The 22820-nt window shown below is 31.2% G+C and overlaps 1 protein-coding gene and 1 long non-coding RNA gene across 5 annotated transcripts; one reads left to right on the forward strand and one right to left on the reverse strand.

Annotated features, from left to right (window-relative positions):
• Positions 1-4318: 4318 nt before the first annotated feature.
• LOC7453843 (polypyrimidine tract-binding protein homolog 2) lies at positions 4319-12117 on the reverse strand. 4 transcript variants are annotated; one of them, XM_002321991.4, is made up of 11 exons: positions 11954-12117; positions 11276-11493; positions 10983-11192; positions 9655-9717; positions 9497-9570; positions 9061-9156; positions 8417-8474; positions 6231-6335; positions 6059-6140; positions 5265-5377; positions 4319-5046 (listed from the first exon to the last, which is right to left on the reverse strand). In XM_002321991.4, the coding sequence occupies exons 2-11, from the start codon at positions 11459-11461 to the stop codon at positions 4690-4692; spliced, it is 1344 nt and encodes a 447-aa protein (XP_002322027.1). In that variant the 5' UTR covers positions 11462-11493; positions 11954-12117; the 3' UTR covers positions 4319-4689. The 4 variants fall into 4 exon arrangements, with proteins under 4 accessions (XP_002322027.1, XP_024442481.1, XP_024442484.1 ...); XM_024586713.2 differs by having other exon boundaries at positions 11276-11502; positions 11954-12096; XM_024586716.2 differs by lacking the exons at positions 11276-11493; positions 11954-12117 and adding an exon at positions 10798-10855 and having other exon boundaries at positions 10983-11190.
• A 4905-nt stretch (positions 12118-17022) lies between these two features.
• LOC7453844 (uncharacterized) lies at positions 17023-18367 on the forward strand. Its single transcript, XR_002978197.2, has 2 exons — positions 17023-17838; positions 17928-18367. It is a non-coding gene; the product is annotated as an uncharacterized LOC7453844 (long non-coding RNA).
• Positions 18368-22820: the final 4453 nt, after the last annotated feature.

The following is a 22820-nucleotide window of genomic DNA, read 5'->3' on the forward strand; positions in this document are numbered from 1 at the left end:
TTTCTTGCATTTTATCAGGTACTCAGGTCCATCTTGGACCCAAAACTTTTACACGCAGTTCTCTTGCCCAAACATATGTTCTCGTTGCTTGAAAAATGTGGCGATGCCAGGATCAAGGAAGTTATTAATTTCCGATGGAGGGCCTGTCTCGACTCTCCATGTATCCAGACTATGATTTTAGGAAAGAAATGCTCTCCTACCTCATCGGTGATGATTATTTGACGATCATGTTTATTTCTAGACCATTTCCCTAGTGTTTTGTCAGTTTTGAATTGGTCTGTGAACTCACTACATTAATTGACAAGCTTCTCGTCATCTTCTGAGCAAAATGTGAGCAAGGAAAGAGATGGTGAGTTTTCTACAGCCTATGAGCAACTGTGTTTTGGCTTGTCCAAAGTGGCGTGGCATAATCAAATCCCAGAAGGGGTTGCGAGAAATTAAAACCTGAATCGTTGAGAGAGGGAATGGAGAGATAAAATTGGCTTGTTATGTAGTTATTGATGACTGAAATAAGTTCTGGTTCTAGAAATCAATGGCGAAGGATCTATAAGCTGCTGGCATGTCTCCTTAAAACTCATGTCTTTGGATTTGTCAGGACGAGAGTTGTTTTTGCAAGCTTTGAATGATATGTCTTCGGATTTGTTAGTTTTAAGGGTTACTCAATGTGACGAAGACATCTAGAAAAAGACAGAGAATTAATGGTTTGCCAGTTACAAGAGTGCTCTTTTTTTGAGCTTTCGGGATAGCAAGATTCCCATGGCTTGCAGGTGACGACGACGTCGAGCTAGCGGCGGAGAAAGACTCGGCATTCAGGCGAGCCGCCCGGTGGTACTGTGTAGCTTTCATGTTTTATGAAAATTAGAGCAAGATTCTCAAGTATGTGGGTTTTATGTGGAATCCACTGTCATGGATCATGGAAGCTGATGCATTGATGGCCGTAGTCTTGGCAAGTGATGATGGAAGACCTCTAGATTGGCTGGACTCTGTGACTTTACCTGGTCCTTGCATGTTTGTTTGAAGATCCATCAATCTACAATCTGAAAAGTTAATTCTTCGGCACAATGAAAATCACATGTTGATAAAAGTTCAAAATTAAATAGCAATATATATTGCAGTAATGGCAATTTTATAATTTTAACATAAAAAATAAGAAAAGAGTATGTGTAGCATTTTCGTTCTTTTAACACAAAATAATTATTTGATCATTAAATAAAAAATAATGGTAATCATGTATATAATTTTAAAAAGTTATTATTTTTTTATTAGCAAGGATGTTAAGTGTTAATGCTTGTAAAAAGTTTATATATAAACTATAATTGTTTAAAATATAGTTGGCAAGTGTAAAATTAATTAAACTACAATATGTTCAGGATAATTTTTTTTTTAATAGAAGTAATAGAAAAATCATTTACTATGAAAGTTTGTTAGGAATTGCTAATGAATCCATGAGAATGATAGTTGTGATTATTATTTAATATCAGAGAAGTTTGCGATTCTTCACTGTGACTGCAATCGCGATTAAATCTACTATTTAAAAATAAAATTGATTTGACATCATAGACTCTTTCTTGTTTTACTCTGGATTCACATAGTAAAATTATCATTTTTCTCATGATAAAACAAAATTTATAACTCAGAGAGGTAAAATGATCTTTTTTATAGGATTAAATTGTCAATTCCAAGTTCATAGAGGTATCTAGTACTTTTACATTCTAGTTGCACAAGAAAATTACTAAACTGCCCTTAAAAGATAATTAATTAAACTTAAGGGTGAGGTGTTTTTCAGGCATTTTAATTTTTTTTTTTGCATGGTAAGAAACCCAGATTACTCTTAAAATTAGATTTTCTTAAAGTTAAGTTTAAGGGTGTTTTCATCATTTTCATATAATTTTTTTTGTAATTGGAAAGTTGACTTGGAGGCATTTAAGTCTCTTAATTAAAATATAATATTATTTAAATAAGAAGTTGATGGCGCGTGCATTCAAATGAGAGTCGTGTGCGACGTTTCCCAGCAGCAGAACACCATAGTAGTGAGGTGTATGTCGCTTCATGATTTATTTATTTATTTCCTTTTATGGTTTAATCTAACCTTATGATCCATGTCATGAGTTTAAGATATTAAACCGGGTTGAATTTAGTCTTTTTTAAAATTTATTTTTTAAAATTTTATACTTCAACATTGTGTTGGTTGAAGATTTGCATTCGTTATTTTTTCACTTTCCTTTCTATAGATTATCTCAAACTCATATCTCGGTTCATGTATTCGGCCTATATACTAGGGTTTGCTCGGGTCTTTTTTTTATGTTGCTTTTTTTAAGTTTTAATTTTAGTCCTTATTCTTTTGATTGTATCAAATTTGATTATATTTTGTTTTTTATTTGATCCTTTATCATTTGATTTTTATATGAAATTTGGTCCTTAATTTTTATTTTTTTTCCTTTACTTTTCTTGATTGATTTTTTTCCAATTCTATCCCTAAACATTTGACTTTATTTTCTTGTTATGTCAATTTAGTCCACATTCTTTTCAATTCTATTTTTTTTTTATCATTTTTTGTTGATTGTTTTTCAATTTTGTCTTTTATTATTTGATTAATTGAAAATTTAGCTTCATAATTTTTTTGGGTTTGATTTTGATGGTTCAATGAAACCCCATGACCCATGTTATGGATTTAAGAGATTAGACTAGGTTGGATTCGATCTTTTTTTTAAAAAAAAAATTTAATTTCATCTTTCAACATTATGTTGGTTGGGGATTTGTATTCATTATTTTTTTTTATTATTTCTTGTATGGATTTATCCCAATCTTATGTCCCGAATCAAGGATTTAGAAGGTTTTTTTAGGGTTGCTTAATGTCTTATTTTACGTTGCTTTTTTAAAAAAATTATTTTTTTTTCTATTTCATGCCTTCAACGCTTGATTAATTTGAGAATTAATCTTCATGATTTTTTTATTTGCTTTCTATGAAGTTATTTCAATCTCACGACTAGATTGCAGATTTGGCTTGCTAGCTTGGGTAGACTAGATTCGTTTTTTTTTTAATTTTATCGTTCGACATTTTATTTACTAAGAATTGAGATTTATATTTTTTTCTCATTTTGCTTTTCATATAGTCATTCCGTTCTCATTTAATTTTTGTTTTGTTAACAAATAAGATTATAGAAACCTGTTAAGAATATTGAAAAGATAGATTTTCATGGCATTAGCAAACATTTTTTTTTCATTAAATTATTGTTAATTTTTTTTTTTTGCTTTATTTATTGTCGATGTCTTTTTTTATATATATATAATTATATTATTAGATTAACTAAGTTTATCAAATTCAATTGACTCAATTACATGAATCTCACATTTTTCTTGATTTTTTTAAAGCTCAAGCATCATCTTAATATTTTTTTTATGTTAAAAAAAGTTGATTTGGCCCGACGAATAGCGCAGGCCACCTAGTTTAAAACTATGATCTAAAATATTGAATTAATTGTACCTGACATAAAAAGTCTGTAAAACTTTACGAAAAACCAAACAACATATGAATGACATGGTTTTTATAATTTTTTTTAATTGAAGACTCTTTTCTTTGGTTTTGTAACAATTTTATTTTGGAAAGAAGTAAATAGAGAAGGAAGAAGAGTTAGATGTTAACCTTGTGCTGGAAGGCCTTTTTGTTTTTTCATAGGAGTGGAAGTCTCATTCCCAAATTGAGGTTAAATGGAGAATAATGGAGCTGGTTTATATATGACATCAACTTTCATTTAACCAGTTACTTGACACTTCATTCTCTCTTCCAGCTAAAATGGTAATAATTATATTCATTTCCTTCCCATTTCCTGTCCAGATTCCAAACAAAGAATCCTTCCCTTTCCACCCATAAAAATAGAATGTGATGCCTATGATGTGTAAAATTAAATTGGCTCGCATGTTCCAAAGTATTGTCCTTCCCTTTTTCAGAAAAATGAACCACCCAGGTTCGGAATGAGAATTATTAGTCAGGTAGCCAAGGCAAGATGCCCTGTTACACAAGCCAGAAATAAGGTTCATAACTTATTGGGCCACCAAACCAGATCGAAATGGATCAATAATGGGCAGGTTTTATACCAAATTGTATTTAGCAAACTGCTAATCAAGGAATGCGAAAGAGAAAAAAACGTGTAAATAAAAGCAAGATCACAATCCACAGCCACTCCTCTTCAAGATCCTATTGAATGGCTGGTAATGTCCTGGCAAAAATCTTCAGCTCCTAATGTCACCATAGAAGTTTTGCTTGAACAAATAATTCAAAATGAATAGCACTCATGCATGCTGGCTAGAAAGCTTCCGGTGAAGAAAATCAAACGATACAGCCTCATTCGCGGGCACAGATAGTAAAATATTTCTATCAACTTACGCCCATTAACTTTCCAGTAATAAACAAATTGTGGCAGTCATAATATTTCACAATGGAATCAAACAACAACCGCAGTTAACAACAATCCTAGAACCAAACAAAGGTGCCAGAGCTTGCTGTTTACATCGATCTCACCTGCAAAATAGCTGAAGGAGAAGAAATGTTATAGGCACTTCAGCTTTAAAACCTTGAGATCTCCGGTAAGTAACTGGTTTTCAACAGTGGTATTCTCCTCAGAATAGCTTGCTCCACCTCTGCAAACTCTGGTATGTGAAATAGATTAATAGAACTGAATAGAGTACTTGCTATTGCATATGATAAGGTCTGTAAGGGGGCATTGCATGAGTATGTGGTGGGCCACCATGGCTAGGCATCTGCATCATTCCATGGCCCATTTGAGGTGGCATAGTTCCAGGTGGCAAGTAAGGATTATTATTCATCTGGCCAGGCATGGAATTGGGTACTGGTGGAAAGCCAGTGGCCCATCCAGAAGAAGGCTGAGGAATCATTGAATGCTCTGTAGTTGGAGCAAACTGAGCTCCAGTGTATAGATGAGAAGGAGGACCATGTGTTGCAACTGGCTGCTGCCCTAGAATTGAAGGCTGGGGGTTCACCATTACATTGTTGGGAATCGTGTAGTCTCTGCTCCTATCATTATTGACCTGTAATCAATGTACCAAGTTTTGAATAATACAGCCTGTGCTGTTTAAACTAAAGACTTAAAGAAACATCTCCGTGTATGTCTAGAATCAGATTTTCTCCCAGTTTTTTCAAAAGGATTAAAACAATTAGACAGAAGGGCACTGTGAGTTTATAAGAATGTGCTCCCTTTATTGCGAGCACAAAAATTATATTATATTCCCAAGGCATGGCTGGTTACCTTAATACTAAGATCATTATGGCGTGAGTATGAAAGGTGAAGCTTGCAAAATCCTCCATCATAGATGCAGTGTCCTTCCAATGCTTCCTTGGCAACAACAGCTGTCTGGACATCTGCAACCCATGGCAACATGGGAACAGCAATTTCATATCTTCAGAATTACATGTAGAGTAACAATAAATCTGCAAGTCAACTTCGTTAAGGCAGCATTTAAGATTATTAACTTATTACTCATACTGGATTCCAAAATCTGGAAAAAAATCAAGAAGAAAAGGAAGAAAAATACTAAGACAGTTTCCCCCAACTCCAGCAAAAAAGCAAAGGGATAGTCCAATGCCAATTCTTCCCTATAATCTTCATCCATATTTAGTAAAAACATCTAATGGGAAAAAATTATGGCAAACACCTGAGTTTCGTCCATGGAAACTCATCAAGTCTTACCTCTACTATTTACTATGTCCTTGCAAAAAAAAAAATGTTTTGAAATTGGGTTTTCAAAAATAGTGGTACAAACTTATGCCATGTTACGGATAGGTGATCAAACCACCTTAAAAATTGCAGTTTGTGACTTCAAACCTACTTTATGACTACACAGCCACAACCTCAAATACTCTCAAAGTTAGCTGTTGGAAACATTCCCTGAACAAATTCTGAAATGCAACTGTTAAATCCCAGGCATGTATAAACAAGTGTTTCAAGAGCAATAAGATTTGGGACATCCTGATAATTACACTTTTGACGTCTTGATAATTACTCTATCTGTTAACAAAAGTATTTAGATATTTGAACAATACCAGGGTATTGAATTAAAGCCTGAAGTCCACTGTTTTTATCAAACATGGCAATCTTCTGGACAGGACCAAAAGAAGAAAAGACCTAGCACAGCATTGAAGGAAAAACATATCAGCACTGAGGAAGGCTTGGTGAACTAGGAATTTCCACAACTGTTATAAGGAGTGTTTATACCATGTGTAAAACATCCAATGTGACAGCATACTGCATGTTCTCGATTGATGCAAGAAGAACATTGCTCTCAGGTTCTAGTTTTTTCCCATCAAGGCCCATGCTGAACTGCAGTGAAAAAAAAAATCAAACTGAAGTTTTCAACTTTGATAACAATGCCTGCATGTGCTAACAGAAGTACATGGAATTGAAAAAACATATTTATATCTGAAAACCATGGCATGGTTAAATTGTCACTATATGCTTCTGTGCATAGAGAAAAACTTGCACACAAGCATCTTACGATGAAAATAGGGCCATATGATGTTTATAATTGTATATTTCATCCTTGGACTCATTGACATTTTCTTGAAGTGATCCGTACATTTTTTTTATCAGCTTCATCCTTGTACTCAAGGTAGCGTTTGGTTACTGTATCGAAACATAAGAGACGGAGACAGTGGGGGTAGATAAGACATGTCTCCTTATACTTCTTGTTTTGAAAATACAGGAATTCACTCTAAAATTATCACAAAGACAGATTTATTTTGTCTCTGCCTCTTCAACCAAAAAAGTTTTTGTCTCCATCTTTTCTGTCTCGAGACAATAACCAAACGCCACCCGAGGGATGTTAGAAATGTAGTCCCTCAGTCGACCCTGGTTATTAACAGTGTTACCTTTCCGTTAGTTTTAAGGCATCAAAAGATAAGCAATAACAAAAAAATATATACATATTTAGTAGAGGAAAATAAAGAAACAAGAAGTTATACATTTAGAAAAGAAAACATACCCAAATAAAAGAAATTAAATCAGATAAATTTAGAAAGTTGATAAGACAGAAACTAAAACATGTATTCAGTAAATAGAAATACATGAAGATCCTCAACTACCGGTGTACCACCTCAGCCCAACCTAAATAACCACCATCGCAGCCCAAAATAAACCGCCTGCTGTCGTACACACCACAGCCATCCCTACCAGTAGTTCCCACAGAATCTAGGTTAGCATTTTGGCTACTATAAAACACCACAAAAACACAGTTCAACTACCATATCTCCACCAAGAAACTATTCACCAAAAATTTCTACTATAAAAGATACACGTACCCATTCTGTCTCCTCTAATTCAAAGATCCAAAAAAGATCTCAGGTTAGCATTTTGGCACATTATTCATGGCAAAAAAGAAGCCATGTAGGAAGTCCTACGTAGTGTGGAGAATATTGTTGTTGCAAGCTCAAACCCAAATGTTGTCCTCATCAGTATTTACCAAAAAACAAAACAAGAGAAAAATCAAACTAGAAATAAAGAAAATTGAGAGAGGGTTATGTAATGGCGATTGGAGGCAGGTTTGTCAGAAGGAAAAGATACCCAGGTCAAAGAGACTTGGCCAAGAAAACTTTGAACACAAAAATCATTTTCACCACAAGTACCCAATCCAGGCACTGATATGACGCCATAGAATTTTGATTTTACAGGCTGCAAACAAAACAGGGCATCCAATACCTCCTACTGGCCTTTATGAGCCACAAATCTTGCTCTCCCCAGTTTGCCTTGATCCTCACTTCTCTCTTTTGACAAGCTAGTGAAGAAGAAAAGTTGCCCAATCAAAGAGAAGTCGACCTAACCATAGATGCCAATTACACAGCAAGACTGCATCAGCGATGTGAGCGAATTAAGGTGGTAACAACAATTCGAGGAAGAGTGACAACAACGATGAGGGAATTGGAGTCTCTTTTTTTTTCATGCAGTCATTTCTTTTATCAGATCTTTTTATAGCATTCTTAATTTGTTCTCCATCCTTATTAAATACATAAAAAAAATTAATCATGGTTGTATATTTTATTTTAGGTGCTTCCCTTTCTCAAACTAACAGAAAAGTAACACTATTACTGATAGGGGTAGATATAGACTAAATTCTTAGTTTTCTAGAGTACGAGGATGAATTTAATTAAAAAAATATGGTAGAGGGTTATGTTAAGAAATGTCAAGAGAGCAGCACAATATATGATTAACCCATAAATGAAAAAAACAACTGTATGCAAATGGGAGGCTGGGGCAAAATAAGGAAATGGAGCCACTATAACCCTTGTGAATACGCCAAATGCATAATCACAGGTACTTTTAAAGAGAAAAATTCATAAGGCTTGTCATTATATGGAATTAGCAACCTGCCACTTCTTGAAGTGTGAAGTGTGTTTACAGCATCTTACCATTCCATTTGCATCTATAGCTGATTGTGCAACAGGAAGGTTTGGATTAGTGTAGTCCCTGAATCAACAAAAGTTCAAATACAGAAAATCAAGAAAACAGGATGACAACAAGGAGTTCAAGCTACAAACAACATAAATAGATTTTTGTATCTAGCTTGGTCCTTCTACTTTTGATTGCTTTTTTTTTTTTTGTATTTATACTTTTTTTGATTATTATTTTTTTCAATCTCATCCCTTACCATTTTATTGTATTTATTTTTTAATCTAATTTTGATTCTCATTCTTTTTATTGCTATTTTCTTATCATTTTCTTGATTTATATATATTTTTATCCCTCAATATTTTATTTCATTTAGTTTTTTTAATCTAATTTTGATCATCATTCTTTTAATACTTTTTTATCCTTTTTTAATTTATTTTGTTTTTCAATTTAGCCCTTAATTATTTTCTTTCATTTTGTTTTTATATCATATTTGGTCCACATTATTTGGGTTTTAAATTGTTTTACGGTTGGAAATTCTACTTTGGCTTCACCACAAACAGCATGGTAACAACCAACAAGACATGATTTCCAAAGCAAAAATACATTGCACATAGAATACCTGCAATTGTCAAGATACCAAAAAGAAAGGGCTAGGGAGTACCTACTCCGATGGCTCTGAAATTTTACACTCAAATCTGTATGACCAGAATATGCGATCCTAAGAGTACAGGGCCCAAGATGTTCAGGAAGCAGATAACTGAAACATAGGACAAGAGAAGTCACTAGATCATCAAACACAGACAGTTAAAACTAATACAAATACTGTGCAATTATAAAGCACATCAAAAGGACAGGTGTATTTATGAAGCATTTCATGTTCGTTCACTTATGGCCCGAGTTGACATCTTTTTGAGTGGAAACATTGTTTTCAGGCAAATAATTCTGTGGTTTTTTAAAGCTGTGTTGAACAAGGTTAAATAGGTTGTCACAAAGGTGACAGTCTGTCAAAAGTATAGCGAATTAGTGTTTATTTTTAATTCATCTACACCCATAACAGTTAGACTAAATAACATGTCAAACAATTAAACAACTGTCACCTAGGGATGTTTCTTCCATCCAGGGCATTTTTCGCAGAAGAGGCAGTTTCCACATCGGAGAATTGCACCAAAGCCTACAAAGACCACACACAAAATGAACTTGTGTGGAAGCCAAAACAAAGCCAAGATAATTTGTGGATAAGTTTTAACATATAGACCTGGAATCTATCCATCTTCTCAAAGGTAGTAATCTTATGAACAAACCCAAAGGCAGAAAATACCTGCATCAATGAAAATTTTCTTTTAAGAACTAGACTGGCACAAAAACAATCTTTGAGCTAAGAAGGCTACTAAGATCCAAAATCTGTAAAGCAATAATAACAACAACAACAGCAATAATAATAATAAAAAAAATTACTACTGTACAAACAGGTAAAACCAGCAGTTTTGTCATCTACATATACTTTACATAACATTTAAATCATAATTAAAAATACAATTAAGTGGAAAACTGGGATTATTCAAAATATAGATGCCATAGACTAAAGATCTCTGAAGAATTTTTAAACTCCCAAGACGAAGCTAGGAAATCCTATAGGTGGTGCTACTGTGAGCTCAGAAATATCCCTCCCAAAAAAGCCCAACCATAACCAATAGTATATAACACGAACAGTAAAAGATCAAACATATGTAGAAAACCATAAATGCTACACATCAGAAAGGCTGGCTTGCATGGTTGTTGGCCACTTCACTTTATGCCAAGGTTTCACAGAATGAATTACTTTCTCGACTTCAGATTATAGAACTAATATGCAATTCAAGGGATCAAATTAATACCATTTCCATAAATACCAGCATGACATTACTCTGAACACCAACAAAAAACTGCTTGCATCTAATCTATGAATCTTTATCCAAGGACATTAAAAGTTGTTTCTATCCTCCACCATAAACAAAAACTTAACATCCTATGTATCTTTGTCCAAGAAAATGAAGTCATGGTTTTATCCAACCATTCAACATAAATAAAAAATTAGGATCTAAAATAACTAATCAACATCATGAAGCTGGTGTAAAATTGGACGCAAAATCCTAATTTTTCAAGGAAGATTTTTAAAAAACATGAATACATCATATAGACTTACCCTGTGTATACACAAAACAACAGAATAATATGCATCATGAACAAGAAAAAACCTCTAAACTAGCACAGATCATGCAGAAATTAAGGGTAGAGGGTAGCAGAGGAGAAAAGAAATGAAGCATCCTAAACTATTTCTATGGTAGCAATAGGAAGTTGAGGAGGAAGAGTAGGGAGGAAAGAGGCAGTGTTAAGGAAAGGAGAAAGGAGACAAACACACATGCGCTCTTTCTCCCAAAGCACTAAGCTGCCATCGAAGATATTCCCTTGACATGGGCCTGCTGATCCATTCAATTCATGTCAAACAAAAGCTATCCAAAGCATGACAAACTACAACCTAAGAACAGAATCGACAACATCCTCAGGAGAATACGTTTTTACCTCTTCTAACTACAATTTTCTTACCAGGTGCAAGACATCAATGCTGACCAGGCGTGCATCTGCCCCTTCAATGGTAATCAACAACACATTTCCACCAGCATCAGCTGTCGTTTTGTTGTTCACTATTTCTTGCCTATTAGAATACTGCAAGTAAACTGTCTTCCCTCGAACTTGAGCAGGCTCCGAGGATGATGCATAATACGATATCATCGCAATAGCTTGATTCAGATCCGCCTAAAAGAACACCACCAAACAATATTAAGAATAACAAAAAAATTCTCAAGAACCAACAAGAAACGAAAACCAATTACACTCACAAATTCAATGAAAGCTTGATTTCTATTCGGTCCAACATTACACTTGGTATTAACAACATTACCAAACGGCTTCCCAAGCTCAACCAATTCCTCTTCAGTGCACTCCCATGGCAAGTTTCTCAAATGCAACACCTTAGATGGCGGTTGGGTAAGACGGAATTGCGACTGACTCGATACAGATGACATTATTCCCCCAACTGACACTACACTTCAATAATCTGTATTCCCTCCAACAATGCAATACAAAACCCCATATCAGAACATAAATTTCTCCATAAAAAACATCAATTTTCATTTTTTTTTTAAAAGTACATAACAAAACAGGGATTTATGCCCAAGATGAAATTAACATAGTTTTTATCTTCCACTAGGGAAGGATGTCAAGAAATAAAACTTCGACGAAATTGTAACAACAGGCAGTGCCTTTCTAAGTGAAAACTTGAAGAATAAACAGAATTGAAAAAAACCCATAAAAAAAGAAATCAACTTTAACTCATAAAACAAATAGTTAACACACAAAATCACATTAACATAATTGGAATTTAACCAATAATAAAGAAAGAGATTCCGCGATTATATATTTTTTTCATTAAAAGATTGTGCGTAGTTTGTTGCAATTACGAAACAGCAACTACAACAACAACAACAACAAATTGAAGAATATTAGTAGTGAAATACCTCAGAAAACTCACAGAGCGTAATTATTGATTTTGCGATTATTTTTATTTAGGGTTTCGCAGAGAGAAAAATCGATGCACAAACTTTTGCGGATGGTTTTTCTATTTCTGCCGACGGGTCGGTATTAAGCTCTTTAGATGAGAGTACTAGGCACTGGAAGAGTAATATGATTGGAATAGAAGGGTAAGAGAGTCACGATAAATTTTGATGTAGGGTAAAAATGTCCGTGCGAAGAATTTGTTTAAATTACAATTTCATCATTTACAGATGAATTAACAATATTAATTTTACCACTGAACTACGAATTTCGTTAAAATTGGAATTGAAATAGTTAAAGTTTATTTTAAGGATCATATAAAAATCCCTCTCATTTTCTAATTTAATATTTTATGAAATATTTCCAAGATAATTAAAAAAATTATTTAATATTAATTATTAAGAGGATGTTTGAAAATGTAGTAGTTGTTATTTTTTTAAATATTTTTATAAAAAAATATATTAAAATAAATATTTTTTAATTTTTTAAAAATAATTTCTTATACCAGAATATTAAAAAAATTTAAAAATAAAAAAACAAATTTCACATTCATTTCCAAAAGTTATATCATTGACTCTCTACCTTTTTAAAGAATTGATATATCTACGAATTATTAATTTTTTAAAAAAATATCATGTCTTGGCCTACAAGTAAAGTGTACGTGGGCTTTGAAGCATAATTTAAACCCAGCTGGAACATGATATGGTCTAAAATTTGTGTCATGAGGCAAGACAAATTAGCTCGATAAGTTAAAATAATATATTTTTAATTTCTTAAATGTTAAAATAATATTATATATATAATTTATTGCTTTAAATCTCTCAAATTTTCCTGTTCATTCACCACGACAGCACTTCAATTTTTATAGTTAATGGTTAAGTGAGTGGATATATAAACTAGCCGCTTATCCATGCTATGCCACAAGTTCTATTTTATGTTAAAAATAATATTGAAGTAGCGCCCAAGCATTTTAAAAAGGAAAAAAAAAAAATTCCGATTCATGTTAGAGATAAAAGATAAATAAATTGATTTTATTTTATTCAGTAATAAAAAAATGAAAAATAATATCAAATAGATTATATTAAAAAAAAGCATGACAACAATAACTTGTGAGAAATTTTTTTATATAAAAAGAACAAACAAGGTAGCTCAATTGTTAACCCATTAAATATGAAAAAATGAAATAGGGTAAAACAAGGGGGAAAAAATTAGGTCAATACAAGTTAGCATGATAAACTTGTAACTTGAAGAATAAAGGGCATATCAACTCGGGTTAACCCATGATCTAGGTTATAAGATTGGAATAACCTAATAGAAAAGAAAATGTAAAAAACCACTAAGTTGAAAACAACATAAGTAAAAAAAAAATTCAACCTGTGTTAACTTTCTAAACTTGTGACCTGAGGTATTAAACTATAAGCATCCTATTTGAAAAAAACCACAAATTGATTCAAAACAAAAATAAATATCAATTAAAAAAATAATGATTACATTTGAAATAAAAATAAATTTTATTTTTTATTGAAGAGTAAGATTGAAAATAAAAATTAATTAAACAAAAGGACGGGGAATGTGATGGAAAAGAAGGGGGGAAAGGGGCTAGGAACAAAAAATAAAATTAAAATTAATAAGAACTAAAATTAAAATATCAACAACAAAAAGAGCTAAATTATAATTTTTGAAAAATATGAAAGAAAAAAGTGGGGGAAAAAGATCTATTGACGACAAAGTGGACTACCATCACTAACACGCGTCACACTACTAAGAAAAGAACATGGCGGTCATTTTAAAAACACCATGAAATGATATTTTTAGATGTCAGAAAACATTACACGCATAGCCTGAAGACTAGGGGCGCCTTCCACGTGCTGGAGAGTGTGTCACATGTGTCATAACCTTTTGTTTTATGTTTTATAAAATATGAAATTGTCCTCTTGCTGACATTATAGTAATGAAAAAGCCTTTGTAAAAATATGAAAAAACGCATTGAAGATAATTTTAGCTTCTAAGGACAATTTGATCGTTTTCTTATATGTTTTTTTTTAATTTTTTATGTTTGAGTAAATACTAAATTGTTCATCATCTGAAATAATAATTATTATAAAATCATTGTCAAAATACAAAAAATACTTCTTAACTCTAGTTTTAAATTTTAAAAATATTTTAATCATTTTATTATACAATTAAGATAATAAAAAATATATTTGTTATTGATTAATTTAGTAATAATTAACGAGCTAATGTTAAATTTTTTAGGATGCAAACCGTTAAAATACTATTTCGGTAAATAGTACTTTCACTTACAAGCTGCTATAGTAAAAATCTTTCTTTTTAGCTTAGGTTAATGTGATTTTTTTCTTTATTCAAATCAAGCACTGATATTTTCGTGTCATAGTTTATCATTAGCTTTGCTGGACTGTGGACTGTGTTAGCTTGAGACAGATATGGACGGATTAATGTGGGTTAGTTTCTTGCGAAAAACAAATCTGATCATATAACCAAGCTGTTTTGTTTGTTTTTATATTTTAAAAGTGTTTTTAAAAAATTAATTTTTATTTTTATTTTTTTATTTTAAATTAAATTTCTTTATGTTTTCAGATTATTTTAATGTACTAATATAAAAAATAATTTAAAAAAAATAAAAAAAATTATTTTGATACATTTATGATTAAAAAGCACAAAATAATCGTAACCACACTCCCAAACATGTAATAACTATCATTTCACTCATTATATTACTCCAAAAAAAAAATTATTCTCTATTCAAGTATATTTTTCTATATCATGAATATACTCGCGTGATAGATAATTGTTTCTAAGAGCTAAATCATAGAAAAAAATTGATCAACTTGAAATCCCTAGTTAATTATGTAAGTCAATAAATACAAGTCGGTATTCTTTACCATTTAATTATTATCAGTTAAGTAGCATATTTGCTATTCATGTATAAATTAATTCAAAAATATTATATATAATAAAATAAAAATATATATTTAGAGAGAGAGAGTGTGTGTGTTAAAGTTAAGTACAATTAGTCTCATGTCATTTGATATATGTAACAAAATGCTTTGTAAAGATGAAGAAGTAAAATGAAGTTGATGAATGTGTGGACCGAGTCTACGATCCCCATGCTTGTAATGCATGTAAAGGCATTAAGAGCGTGTTTGGCAGTGTGATTGCGGGTGCTTTTCAAATAATTTTTCATGTCAAAATGCATGCCAATGATGTTTTTTCATTTTTTAAAAATCATTTTTGACATCAGCACATCAAAACGATCCAAAACATACAAACCATATTAAATTTTAGTAAAAAAAATATATATATTTTTTATTTAAAAATATATTAAAATAATATTTATTTATTTTAAAAAAATTATTTTTGACATCATCATATTCAAATAATATGAAAAAATATATAAAAAATTAATTTAAAATAAAATAAAAATTTCTAATTTTTTCAAAAACGCTTTTAAAACGCAAAACAAACTGCATTAAAATAGATGTTTCTTTGAATTTTAATTTTTTTTTATTTAAAATTATTTAAAAAAAAATTTTATATGTTAAAAATTCTTTTTTTTTAAATAAAAAATTATTATTTTAATATATTTATAAATAAAAAACAATTCAAAAAATCATCATCACCATACTCTTAAATATCCCATAATAAACACGTGTACAGTAGTTTGACAGATAAATCAAACATGATGGACCAAGAACGTGAGGGTGAGGGTATGTTTTTTACTTGCTAGGCGACAGGTAGCCTTATATGCACCAACACTTGGTGACAAAAAGTGTGTTTGGTATTACGGTAGCGGTTGTGATTGTAATTTGAAAAAAAATTGTTTTATAAAAAGTACTTTTAGTTGAGGTTGGTTTGAAAAAATAGGTGTTTGGTTAAAACTGTGGTTGAAATTGAGGTTGAAGAAAAAATAGTTTTAATGTGTTTGGTTAAAAAAATACTTTTCAAATTGAGGTTATAAAATAATTTAAAATATATATACACACACACACACACACACATTAATGGTTTTTAATTTAAATATTATAGATTTAACTATTGATATTACATCGTGAAATAAATTATACTTTATATAAAAAAAATTTATTGTTTCATTAAACTATCTACAATTTTATTACATACAAAATTCATCCAACAAGAACTACAGTTTCGATGATTTTTAGAGCGTGCAATAAAATTAGATAAAATATTATCATGAATAAAATTGAGATGACAGTACGAATAAATTTAATTCAACTTAAACTAATTTTTTTATTTAAAAATAAAAATTATTAACACATTCACGTGAATAATACGAGTGAAATCAATTATATGCACTGGTTTTTCAAAAAAAAAAAACTGTTTAAGTGAACAGTGCGAGTGAATTAAAATTCACTTGCACTGTTGGAGGGATGCTGCATGGTGCAGCCGCGAGAAGCAGGTAGGACCTGCTTTCGATTTCCATGCGTTTCAAACGCATAACTTGGTGGGATCCATGAATAGGAACTTACAGTTTTTTTTTAACCAAACGTTATTGCATCTGCGTTTTAAGCAAAACACAGATGCAACAACGTAGACAAACACGCTCAAAGTTATAACACCTGGTCCGCACATCACCAGACTAAGTCTTGAATGAATCACTTAGTTAATAAAGGTTGATTTGAGTAAATATAAAACATATAGTTTCGATATTTAAAAAAAAGTTAGAATGATATAATTTTTCTTTTAAAAAATTGAATTTTGACTAAGTTGACCGGATGAAAGGTAAATAATTTGTCTTTATAGGGACAAGAATGAATAATTGTTTTTCAGGAATATCCGTGTAGAAATGTTTTGAGAAAATAAACTGGATGAAAATCTCAATTCATAAGTAAGTGAAATTCATTGAAAGGATATCTTTCCGAAGGAGAAAAAAAAACATGGTAAAAATATTTAGTCTGCAAGGACTAAATCGAAATCTTCTAGAAAAAAGGGGCCAAAGAATAAATTATTAGTAAGCACTAGGAAGACCAGACAATAAACAGCGAGACAAATAGCCAGCCAGCAACACCAACCAAAATCAAAGAGCCGACAAATCCTCACAAATCCAATTAAAAAATAATTAAAATTCTCTAACCAGATAATCATCGACATCACTCCCCAGAAAAATAAAAAAAAAAACACATACAGAGAAGAAAAACAATGGCGAAGAGCACTGATAAACACCGATTCTTAACGTTGAAAGTCACTGAACCAGCAAAGAAGAGAACGAAAACGAGGGGAAAAATCAGCCAAACTGAGTCAAAAGGCAGAAGAACTCTTATCGCGCCCAACAACCTCAAGCAAAAATCTCCAAATTTTCCACTCGTCGGAAACAAAATCGCTCAAACCAGTCAAGTGGGAAATCTAAAGGTTACCATTCACACGCAAGGGAGCCGTACAGAAAGAGAAAGAAAGAGAGCAAAACTGCCACTACAGCTAATCATGCCGAAGACTATTCCAAAATATAGATGTTTCTGTCCATATGTGAGGGAGCCGAAGCAATTATTTGTTTAGTCTCTCTCTCTGCTTTCGTGTGGACTGGCTTAATTTTTAAGTGTTTCTGTTTGTGTCGTACAGAATCTGGGAAGTATTTCTCGAGGAGCCCCACAAACACACTGTTGTTCTTTACTTAAAAATATATAAAAATGAAAACGTTATTCCGATCGAAAAGTTAGGCACTTGTGCTTTTTAAGATTTAATAGTGCGTGATATACAGTCAAGCAATGGGTATTTATAACCCCTCAATTTGCCAACTTTCCCTACCATACAATATCCACAATCCCTCCAACTCTTTGCTTCTGCTAAACTCCTGCATTTTTGCCTGAATTAGGTAATGATATAATGTTATGAATCCTATCTATTTGTAATCTCTCTTTGAGCATTATTAATTGTCTTTTAATCGTTCTTTTTTTTAATTAGTTGAGTTATGGACGACTACAACCTATACCCGCCTGCCCAAGACTTCGCCACCGGAGGCCAATCCTTGGCTGTTAAAGGAGGAGTTGCTGGGGGCCTCCTCTTTCTGCTTCTTGCTTTCATAATTTATGTGTTCCTCAAGGGCCGTGATTGCTCCATGAATTGCGATATGAAAGTTGGTGATGCTTCCAGCAGGCCGGTGGAAGAAGCCTGAAATGCACAGACAGTTGTGTGCGTGTGTTCCTTTCAAGGATGCAACTTATGAAGTTGTGCTTCTTTAATTGTCTGTCATGATCTTTTGTTTTTTATAGCAGCATGGCTGCATAGACAGTTGGGACTTGACAGTTTGCTGTAGATTCTTCAAACTTGTATTTTATGGTTGCAATAAAATATTTATATTTCTCTTAATAGATTGATTTTATTTTATTTATTTATATTTGAAACTCTCTCTTGAATTCATGGTTAGCTAATCAACTCCTATCTATTCTAAATTAATATTGTTTAAATTGAAAAAAATACTCAAATAATATTATTTTAAAAAAGTAATTAAAATTCTTTTAGTTAATTTAGCAAATTAAGTTTCACCTCCTTAACCGAATTATAAATTGATTTATTAAATCACTCAAGTATGATTTGTTTAGCTTTTAAAATACATATTTGAAAAGAAACCCGACTTAAATTATCATCTGAATAAATAGATAATTAAAATGTCCCATGTCTTCACATTCTCTCTCTTTCTTTTCTCTCCTACGGTTAAAATTTTAAACTGCTAAATGAAAAAACCCACAACAATTCTAAATTGCTTGAGCGTAAAAATCTCCACAATATTGTCATCAATAAAAAAAGTAGCCACTAATTTTGAAGACTAAGATAAACAGAACTTAAGAATTAGTTTCTTTCTTTTATGATTACGATGACGTTTGGCTACGTGATTGCGGCTGTATTTTAATTAAAACGTAGTTTGTAATTGTTTGGTAATGAAAAAAAATGAGTTATTGTTCATGGATCCCACATGTTTTTTACGTTTAAAACGCAGGTAATAAAAAGCAATGAATTCATGCTTTTCGTCATTGTGCATGCTAATTGCATTGTTCACTGAACAGTGCAATTAACATGAACAGTGCAAGAGAATCACACTGTTCACCAATGAACAGTGCAATTCACTTGCACTGTTTACAAGTGAATTGCACTGTTCACGTGAACAATGCAATTCTCTTGCATTGTTCACCTTTTTTTTGTAGTGTTTAACATTTTTTTTAAAAAAACATGCTAGTTTAAAGTGAATTAAATTCACTCGTACTGTGATGTGAACAATATTTTTTTTCCTGAAAAACTAGTATAGAGTGAATTAAATTCACTCGCACTGTAATATCAATTTTATACCAGATAATATTTTATCCGCGCTTAAAAAATTATGAAAATTGTAGTTCTTATCGGATGAATTTTGTACGTAATAGAATTATAAATAGTTTAATGAAATAATAAAAAATATTTTATATAAAGTATTTTTTATTTCATGATGTAATAGGAGTAATTAATTCTACAATATTTAAATTTAAAATCATCAATATTAATATATATTTTTAAAAATTATTTTATAACCTCAATTTCAAAAGCATTCTTAACCAAACACATTAAACTATTTTTTTCTTAACCTCAATTTTAACCACAGTTTTAACCAAACACCAATTTTTTCAAACCAAACTCAACTAAAAATACTTTTTATAAAACAACTTTTTTCGAACTACAACCACAACAGCTACCACAATACCAAACACACTCCACGACCCAAAAGCTTGTTTGACAATATACTTGGATATTGAGAATCTGGGATGGTGGCAAGTGATAGCTCTTTTTAAAATTTATTTTTAATATTAAAAAATGATCTAAAAATACAAAAAAAAATAATTTGAAGCAAAAATAATTAAATTAATTTTTTTAAAAAATACTTTTGAAATGTAAAATTAAACATGCTCTTGAAAATAAGAAAGTAATCATTGAGTGATTGTCCTTAAATTATGTAAATACAAGAAAAAAGCTAAACTTTGTAGAGGATGTTGATGGAGCCATAAAATTGGTAAAAGTCTTGAGATTTGTTGACGTTGAATGAAAATAAATAGAATGAAATCTAGGTTTTTGAAATCACACGTATGTTTTTTTTTAAAACTAATTAAAGGATTTTTCCAGCTGTTTGGGCCTGACCCAAACAGCTGAATGTGGTTGGACTCATGTATGGTCAATTTTGTCCTGTTTTATCTTTAGATGGTTACAGTAATCCTAGACAAAATGTGCAAAATATTAGAACCGATCTGGAGTTGATAACAATACAACTTGATAAGTTGCCTGCGCGATGCAGCAGCCACGGGAGTTGGTAATTATTTTTTAAAATATTTTTTATTAGAAATATATTAAAATAATATTTTTTAATTTTTAAAAATTATTATTAATATCAGCAAATTAAAATGATTTGAAAATACTAAAAACATATTAATTTGAAAGAAAAAATAATAATAATAAAATTTCAATTTTTTTCAAAAACGCTTTTGAAACGCAAAAACAAACAGGGCTGAAACGTACGTTGCTTTTAATTGTAAGATCATTGAAAGAAAAAAAATGCTTTTCAAGCATAGTTATCAAACCCGGCCTGAGAGTTGACCTGACCAAGAGGCCGGGTCACACGGGTTGACCCAGGTCAACCCGAAAAAATTAAAAAAATATTTGAGGTTTTAATATTTCATATGAAAAAACTAAAAAACAATCCATGTGGATATATGCTAAAAGATTATTTCAAAAGATTTTTTATTTCACATTGAAAAAATACAATTTTTTTTTCTTGTAAACATAAAGTATATATAATAATGAGTTTCAAATCTCATATTAAAAAAATAAAACATTCTTCTAGTATTTATATAGTGAACTTTGATATGAGTTAGTAACCAATTGAAAAGGATGAAAAAAGAGGGGTCTCTAACTAGGAAAAAAACACATTTGAAAAAAAAAACTAGGTCTCTATCGGGTTTTGCCAGGTCATTCGAGTTTCGAGTTGACCCAGCGAGTAGAACGGTTTTCTCCAAGCCAATGGTAGGCCTGGTTTTTGAATGAAACAGACCCGATCGAGACCCCGAGTCACCTGGGTCCGGGTTGACCTATTGAACCGGGTCAGGTCTGATAACTATGCAATTAAAAGCTGGTAGCATTAAAATGTATATGATTTAGCTTTGAAGCAACAAATAAATAACATGTAAAAAACTTGCTTAAACTGTCTTAAATTTCATGTAAGAATAAAATTGTAAAATGTAAAGAGACATCAATTTAATATAGACATTATTTGAGAAACTCAAAATAAAAAGTGACATAATGAACAAAAAAAAGTATGAAAGCCCAACTTTTGAGTGAGAAGTGAAATTCCAAAAACTGATAGCAAGTAAATAGTAACAAATACTTATCAACTTCTTGTTACTGTAAGGATCTGAATAACTTAATTAAGTATTTGCAAAAACATTTTATGTATTCATCTATATGTCTGAACCCAGTGTATAAAATGAGTATGATACATACTTCAAACACTTGTCTTAGAAGGTAAATTTTTGCTCCAAGAGAAAACAACCTAAGAGCAACTAAAGCCTTTAAATTTTCTTGAGTAAGCATTGGTCAAATAGTTTTCTCCACCAGATTCTGCATATATATATAAACTCTTATAAATTGAAAAACTTATGAACGCATCTAATTAAACAACCCATAACTATTGTGTAAAGTAATGAAAAAAATAAAAATTCATCAACAACAAATAAAAATAAAATTAAGAAAACCAAGCAAAAATTAAAGATTAAAATATCTTACATCGCAACACGAGTAATTTACCTAGTCATGTTTAATAAATTCCTCTATCAAAATAAATTTATAATAAAAAACACATAAAATTTGTAATAGAAACTTACACCAACATAAAATTTATTGAACAATAATTATATATAAAAAAACAATACAAGGTTGCACATAACATATAAAATTTATTGAACAATAATTAGAAAAAATGCAAGATTGCACGTATGAAAAATCTTATAAAAAATCAATATTAAAAAAAACATTTAATCTATATAAAATCAAGAAAAAACCACAGATGAATCATATCCTCATCTCTAAAAACTAAACACGCTTAATATCATTTAAAAATAATAACAATTTAATTAAAGCATAAACCAAAAATTTATTTGAGAAAATATACACAAATAATGCATTATATTTTAAAAAACTGAAAGACAAAATAAAGAATCAGGTCAGGGCGTGAGCCTAGTAAGCCAGGTCCAATGCCTAGCCCAATGATGTAACGGCTCGTGCTCGGGCCTATAGCAATAGGGTAGACGACATGATCTTGCAAAAAAAAATAATGATGCTTTGCCTGACCCAATCCAAAATCCGACCACTATGGTGGCTGAAAAAATAGGGTCCATCGTTTTTTACCCTGAAATTTTATTTTCAACCCATTGTGATCCAAAACATCTAGAAAACACTTTAAAGACTTTGTTAAACCAATTCATGGCCACCAAAAAGCTAAAAAACCGCCAAAAAACCCGAAATTCACCCGGAATAAAAATTCTTCCCGAGCTCGGATATGTTGTTTTAGGTGTTTTTAAGGTAAAAAAACCTAAACATAAGCCCCCTCATCATATGAAACCTTTTGACATAAAAATTAACCGTTTTGGCGGCCAGAATCTTCCCCAACGATCACTTTCTCTCTCTAAGCTAGAATCTGGTTACCAAAATGTATTGTCTTGAAATTCAAGGGATTGATCACCTTATACCTAAAAAATATAAGAGATTAAAATGAATGTTTCAACAAAACTTTTAAGCCGCCCCTCATGTTACTAGATATTTTCATTTCAGTCCCTTAGCTTT

Source organism: Populus trichocarpa, chromosome 15, assembly GCF_000002775.5.
Source record: "Populus trichocarpa isolate Nisqually-1 chromosome 15, P.trichocarpa_v4.1, whole genome shotgun sequence".
Classification (NCBI taxonomy): Eukaryota; Viridiplantae; Streptophyta; class Magnoliopsida; order Malpighiales; family Salicaceae; genus Populus; species Populus trichocarpa.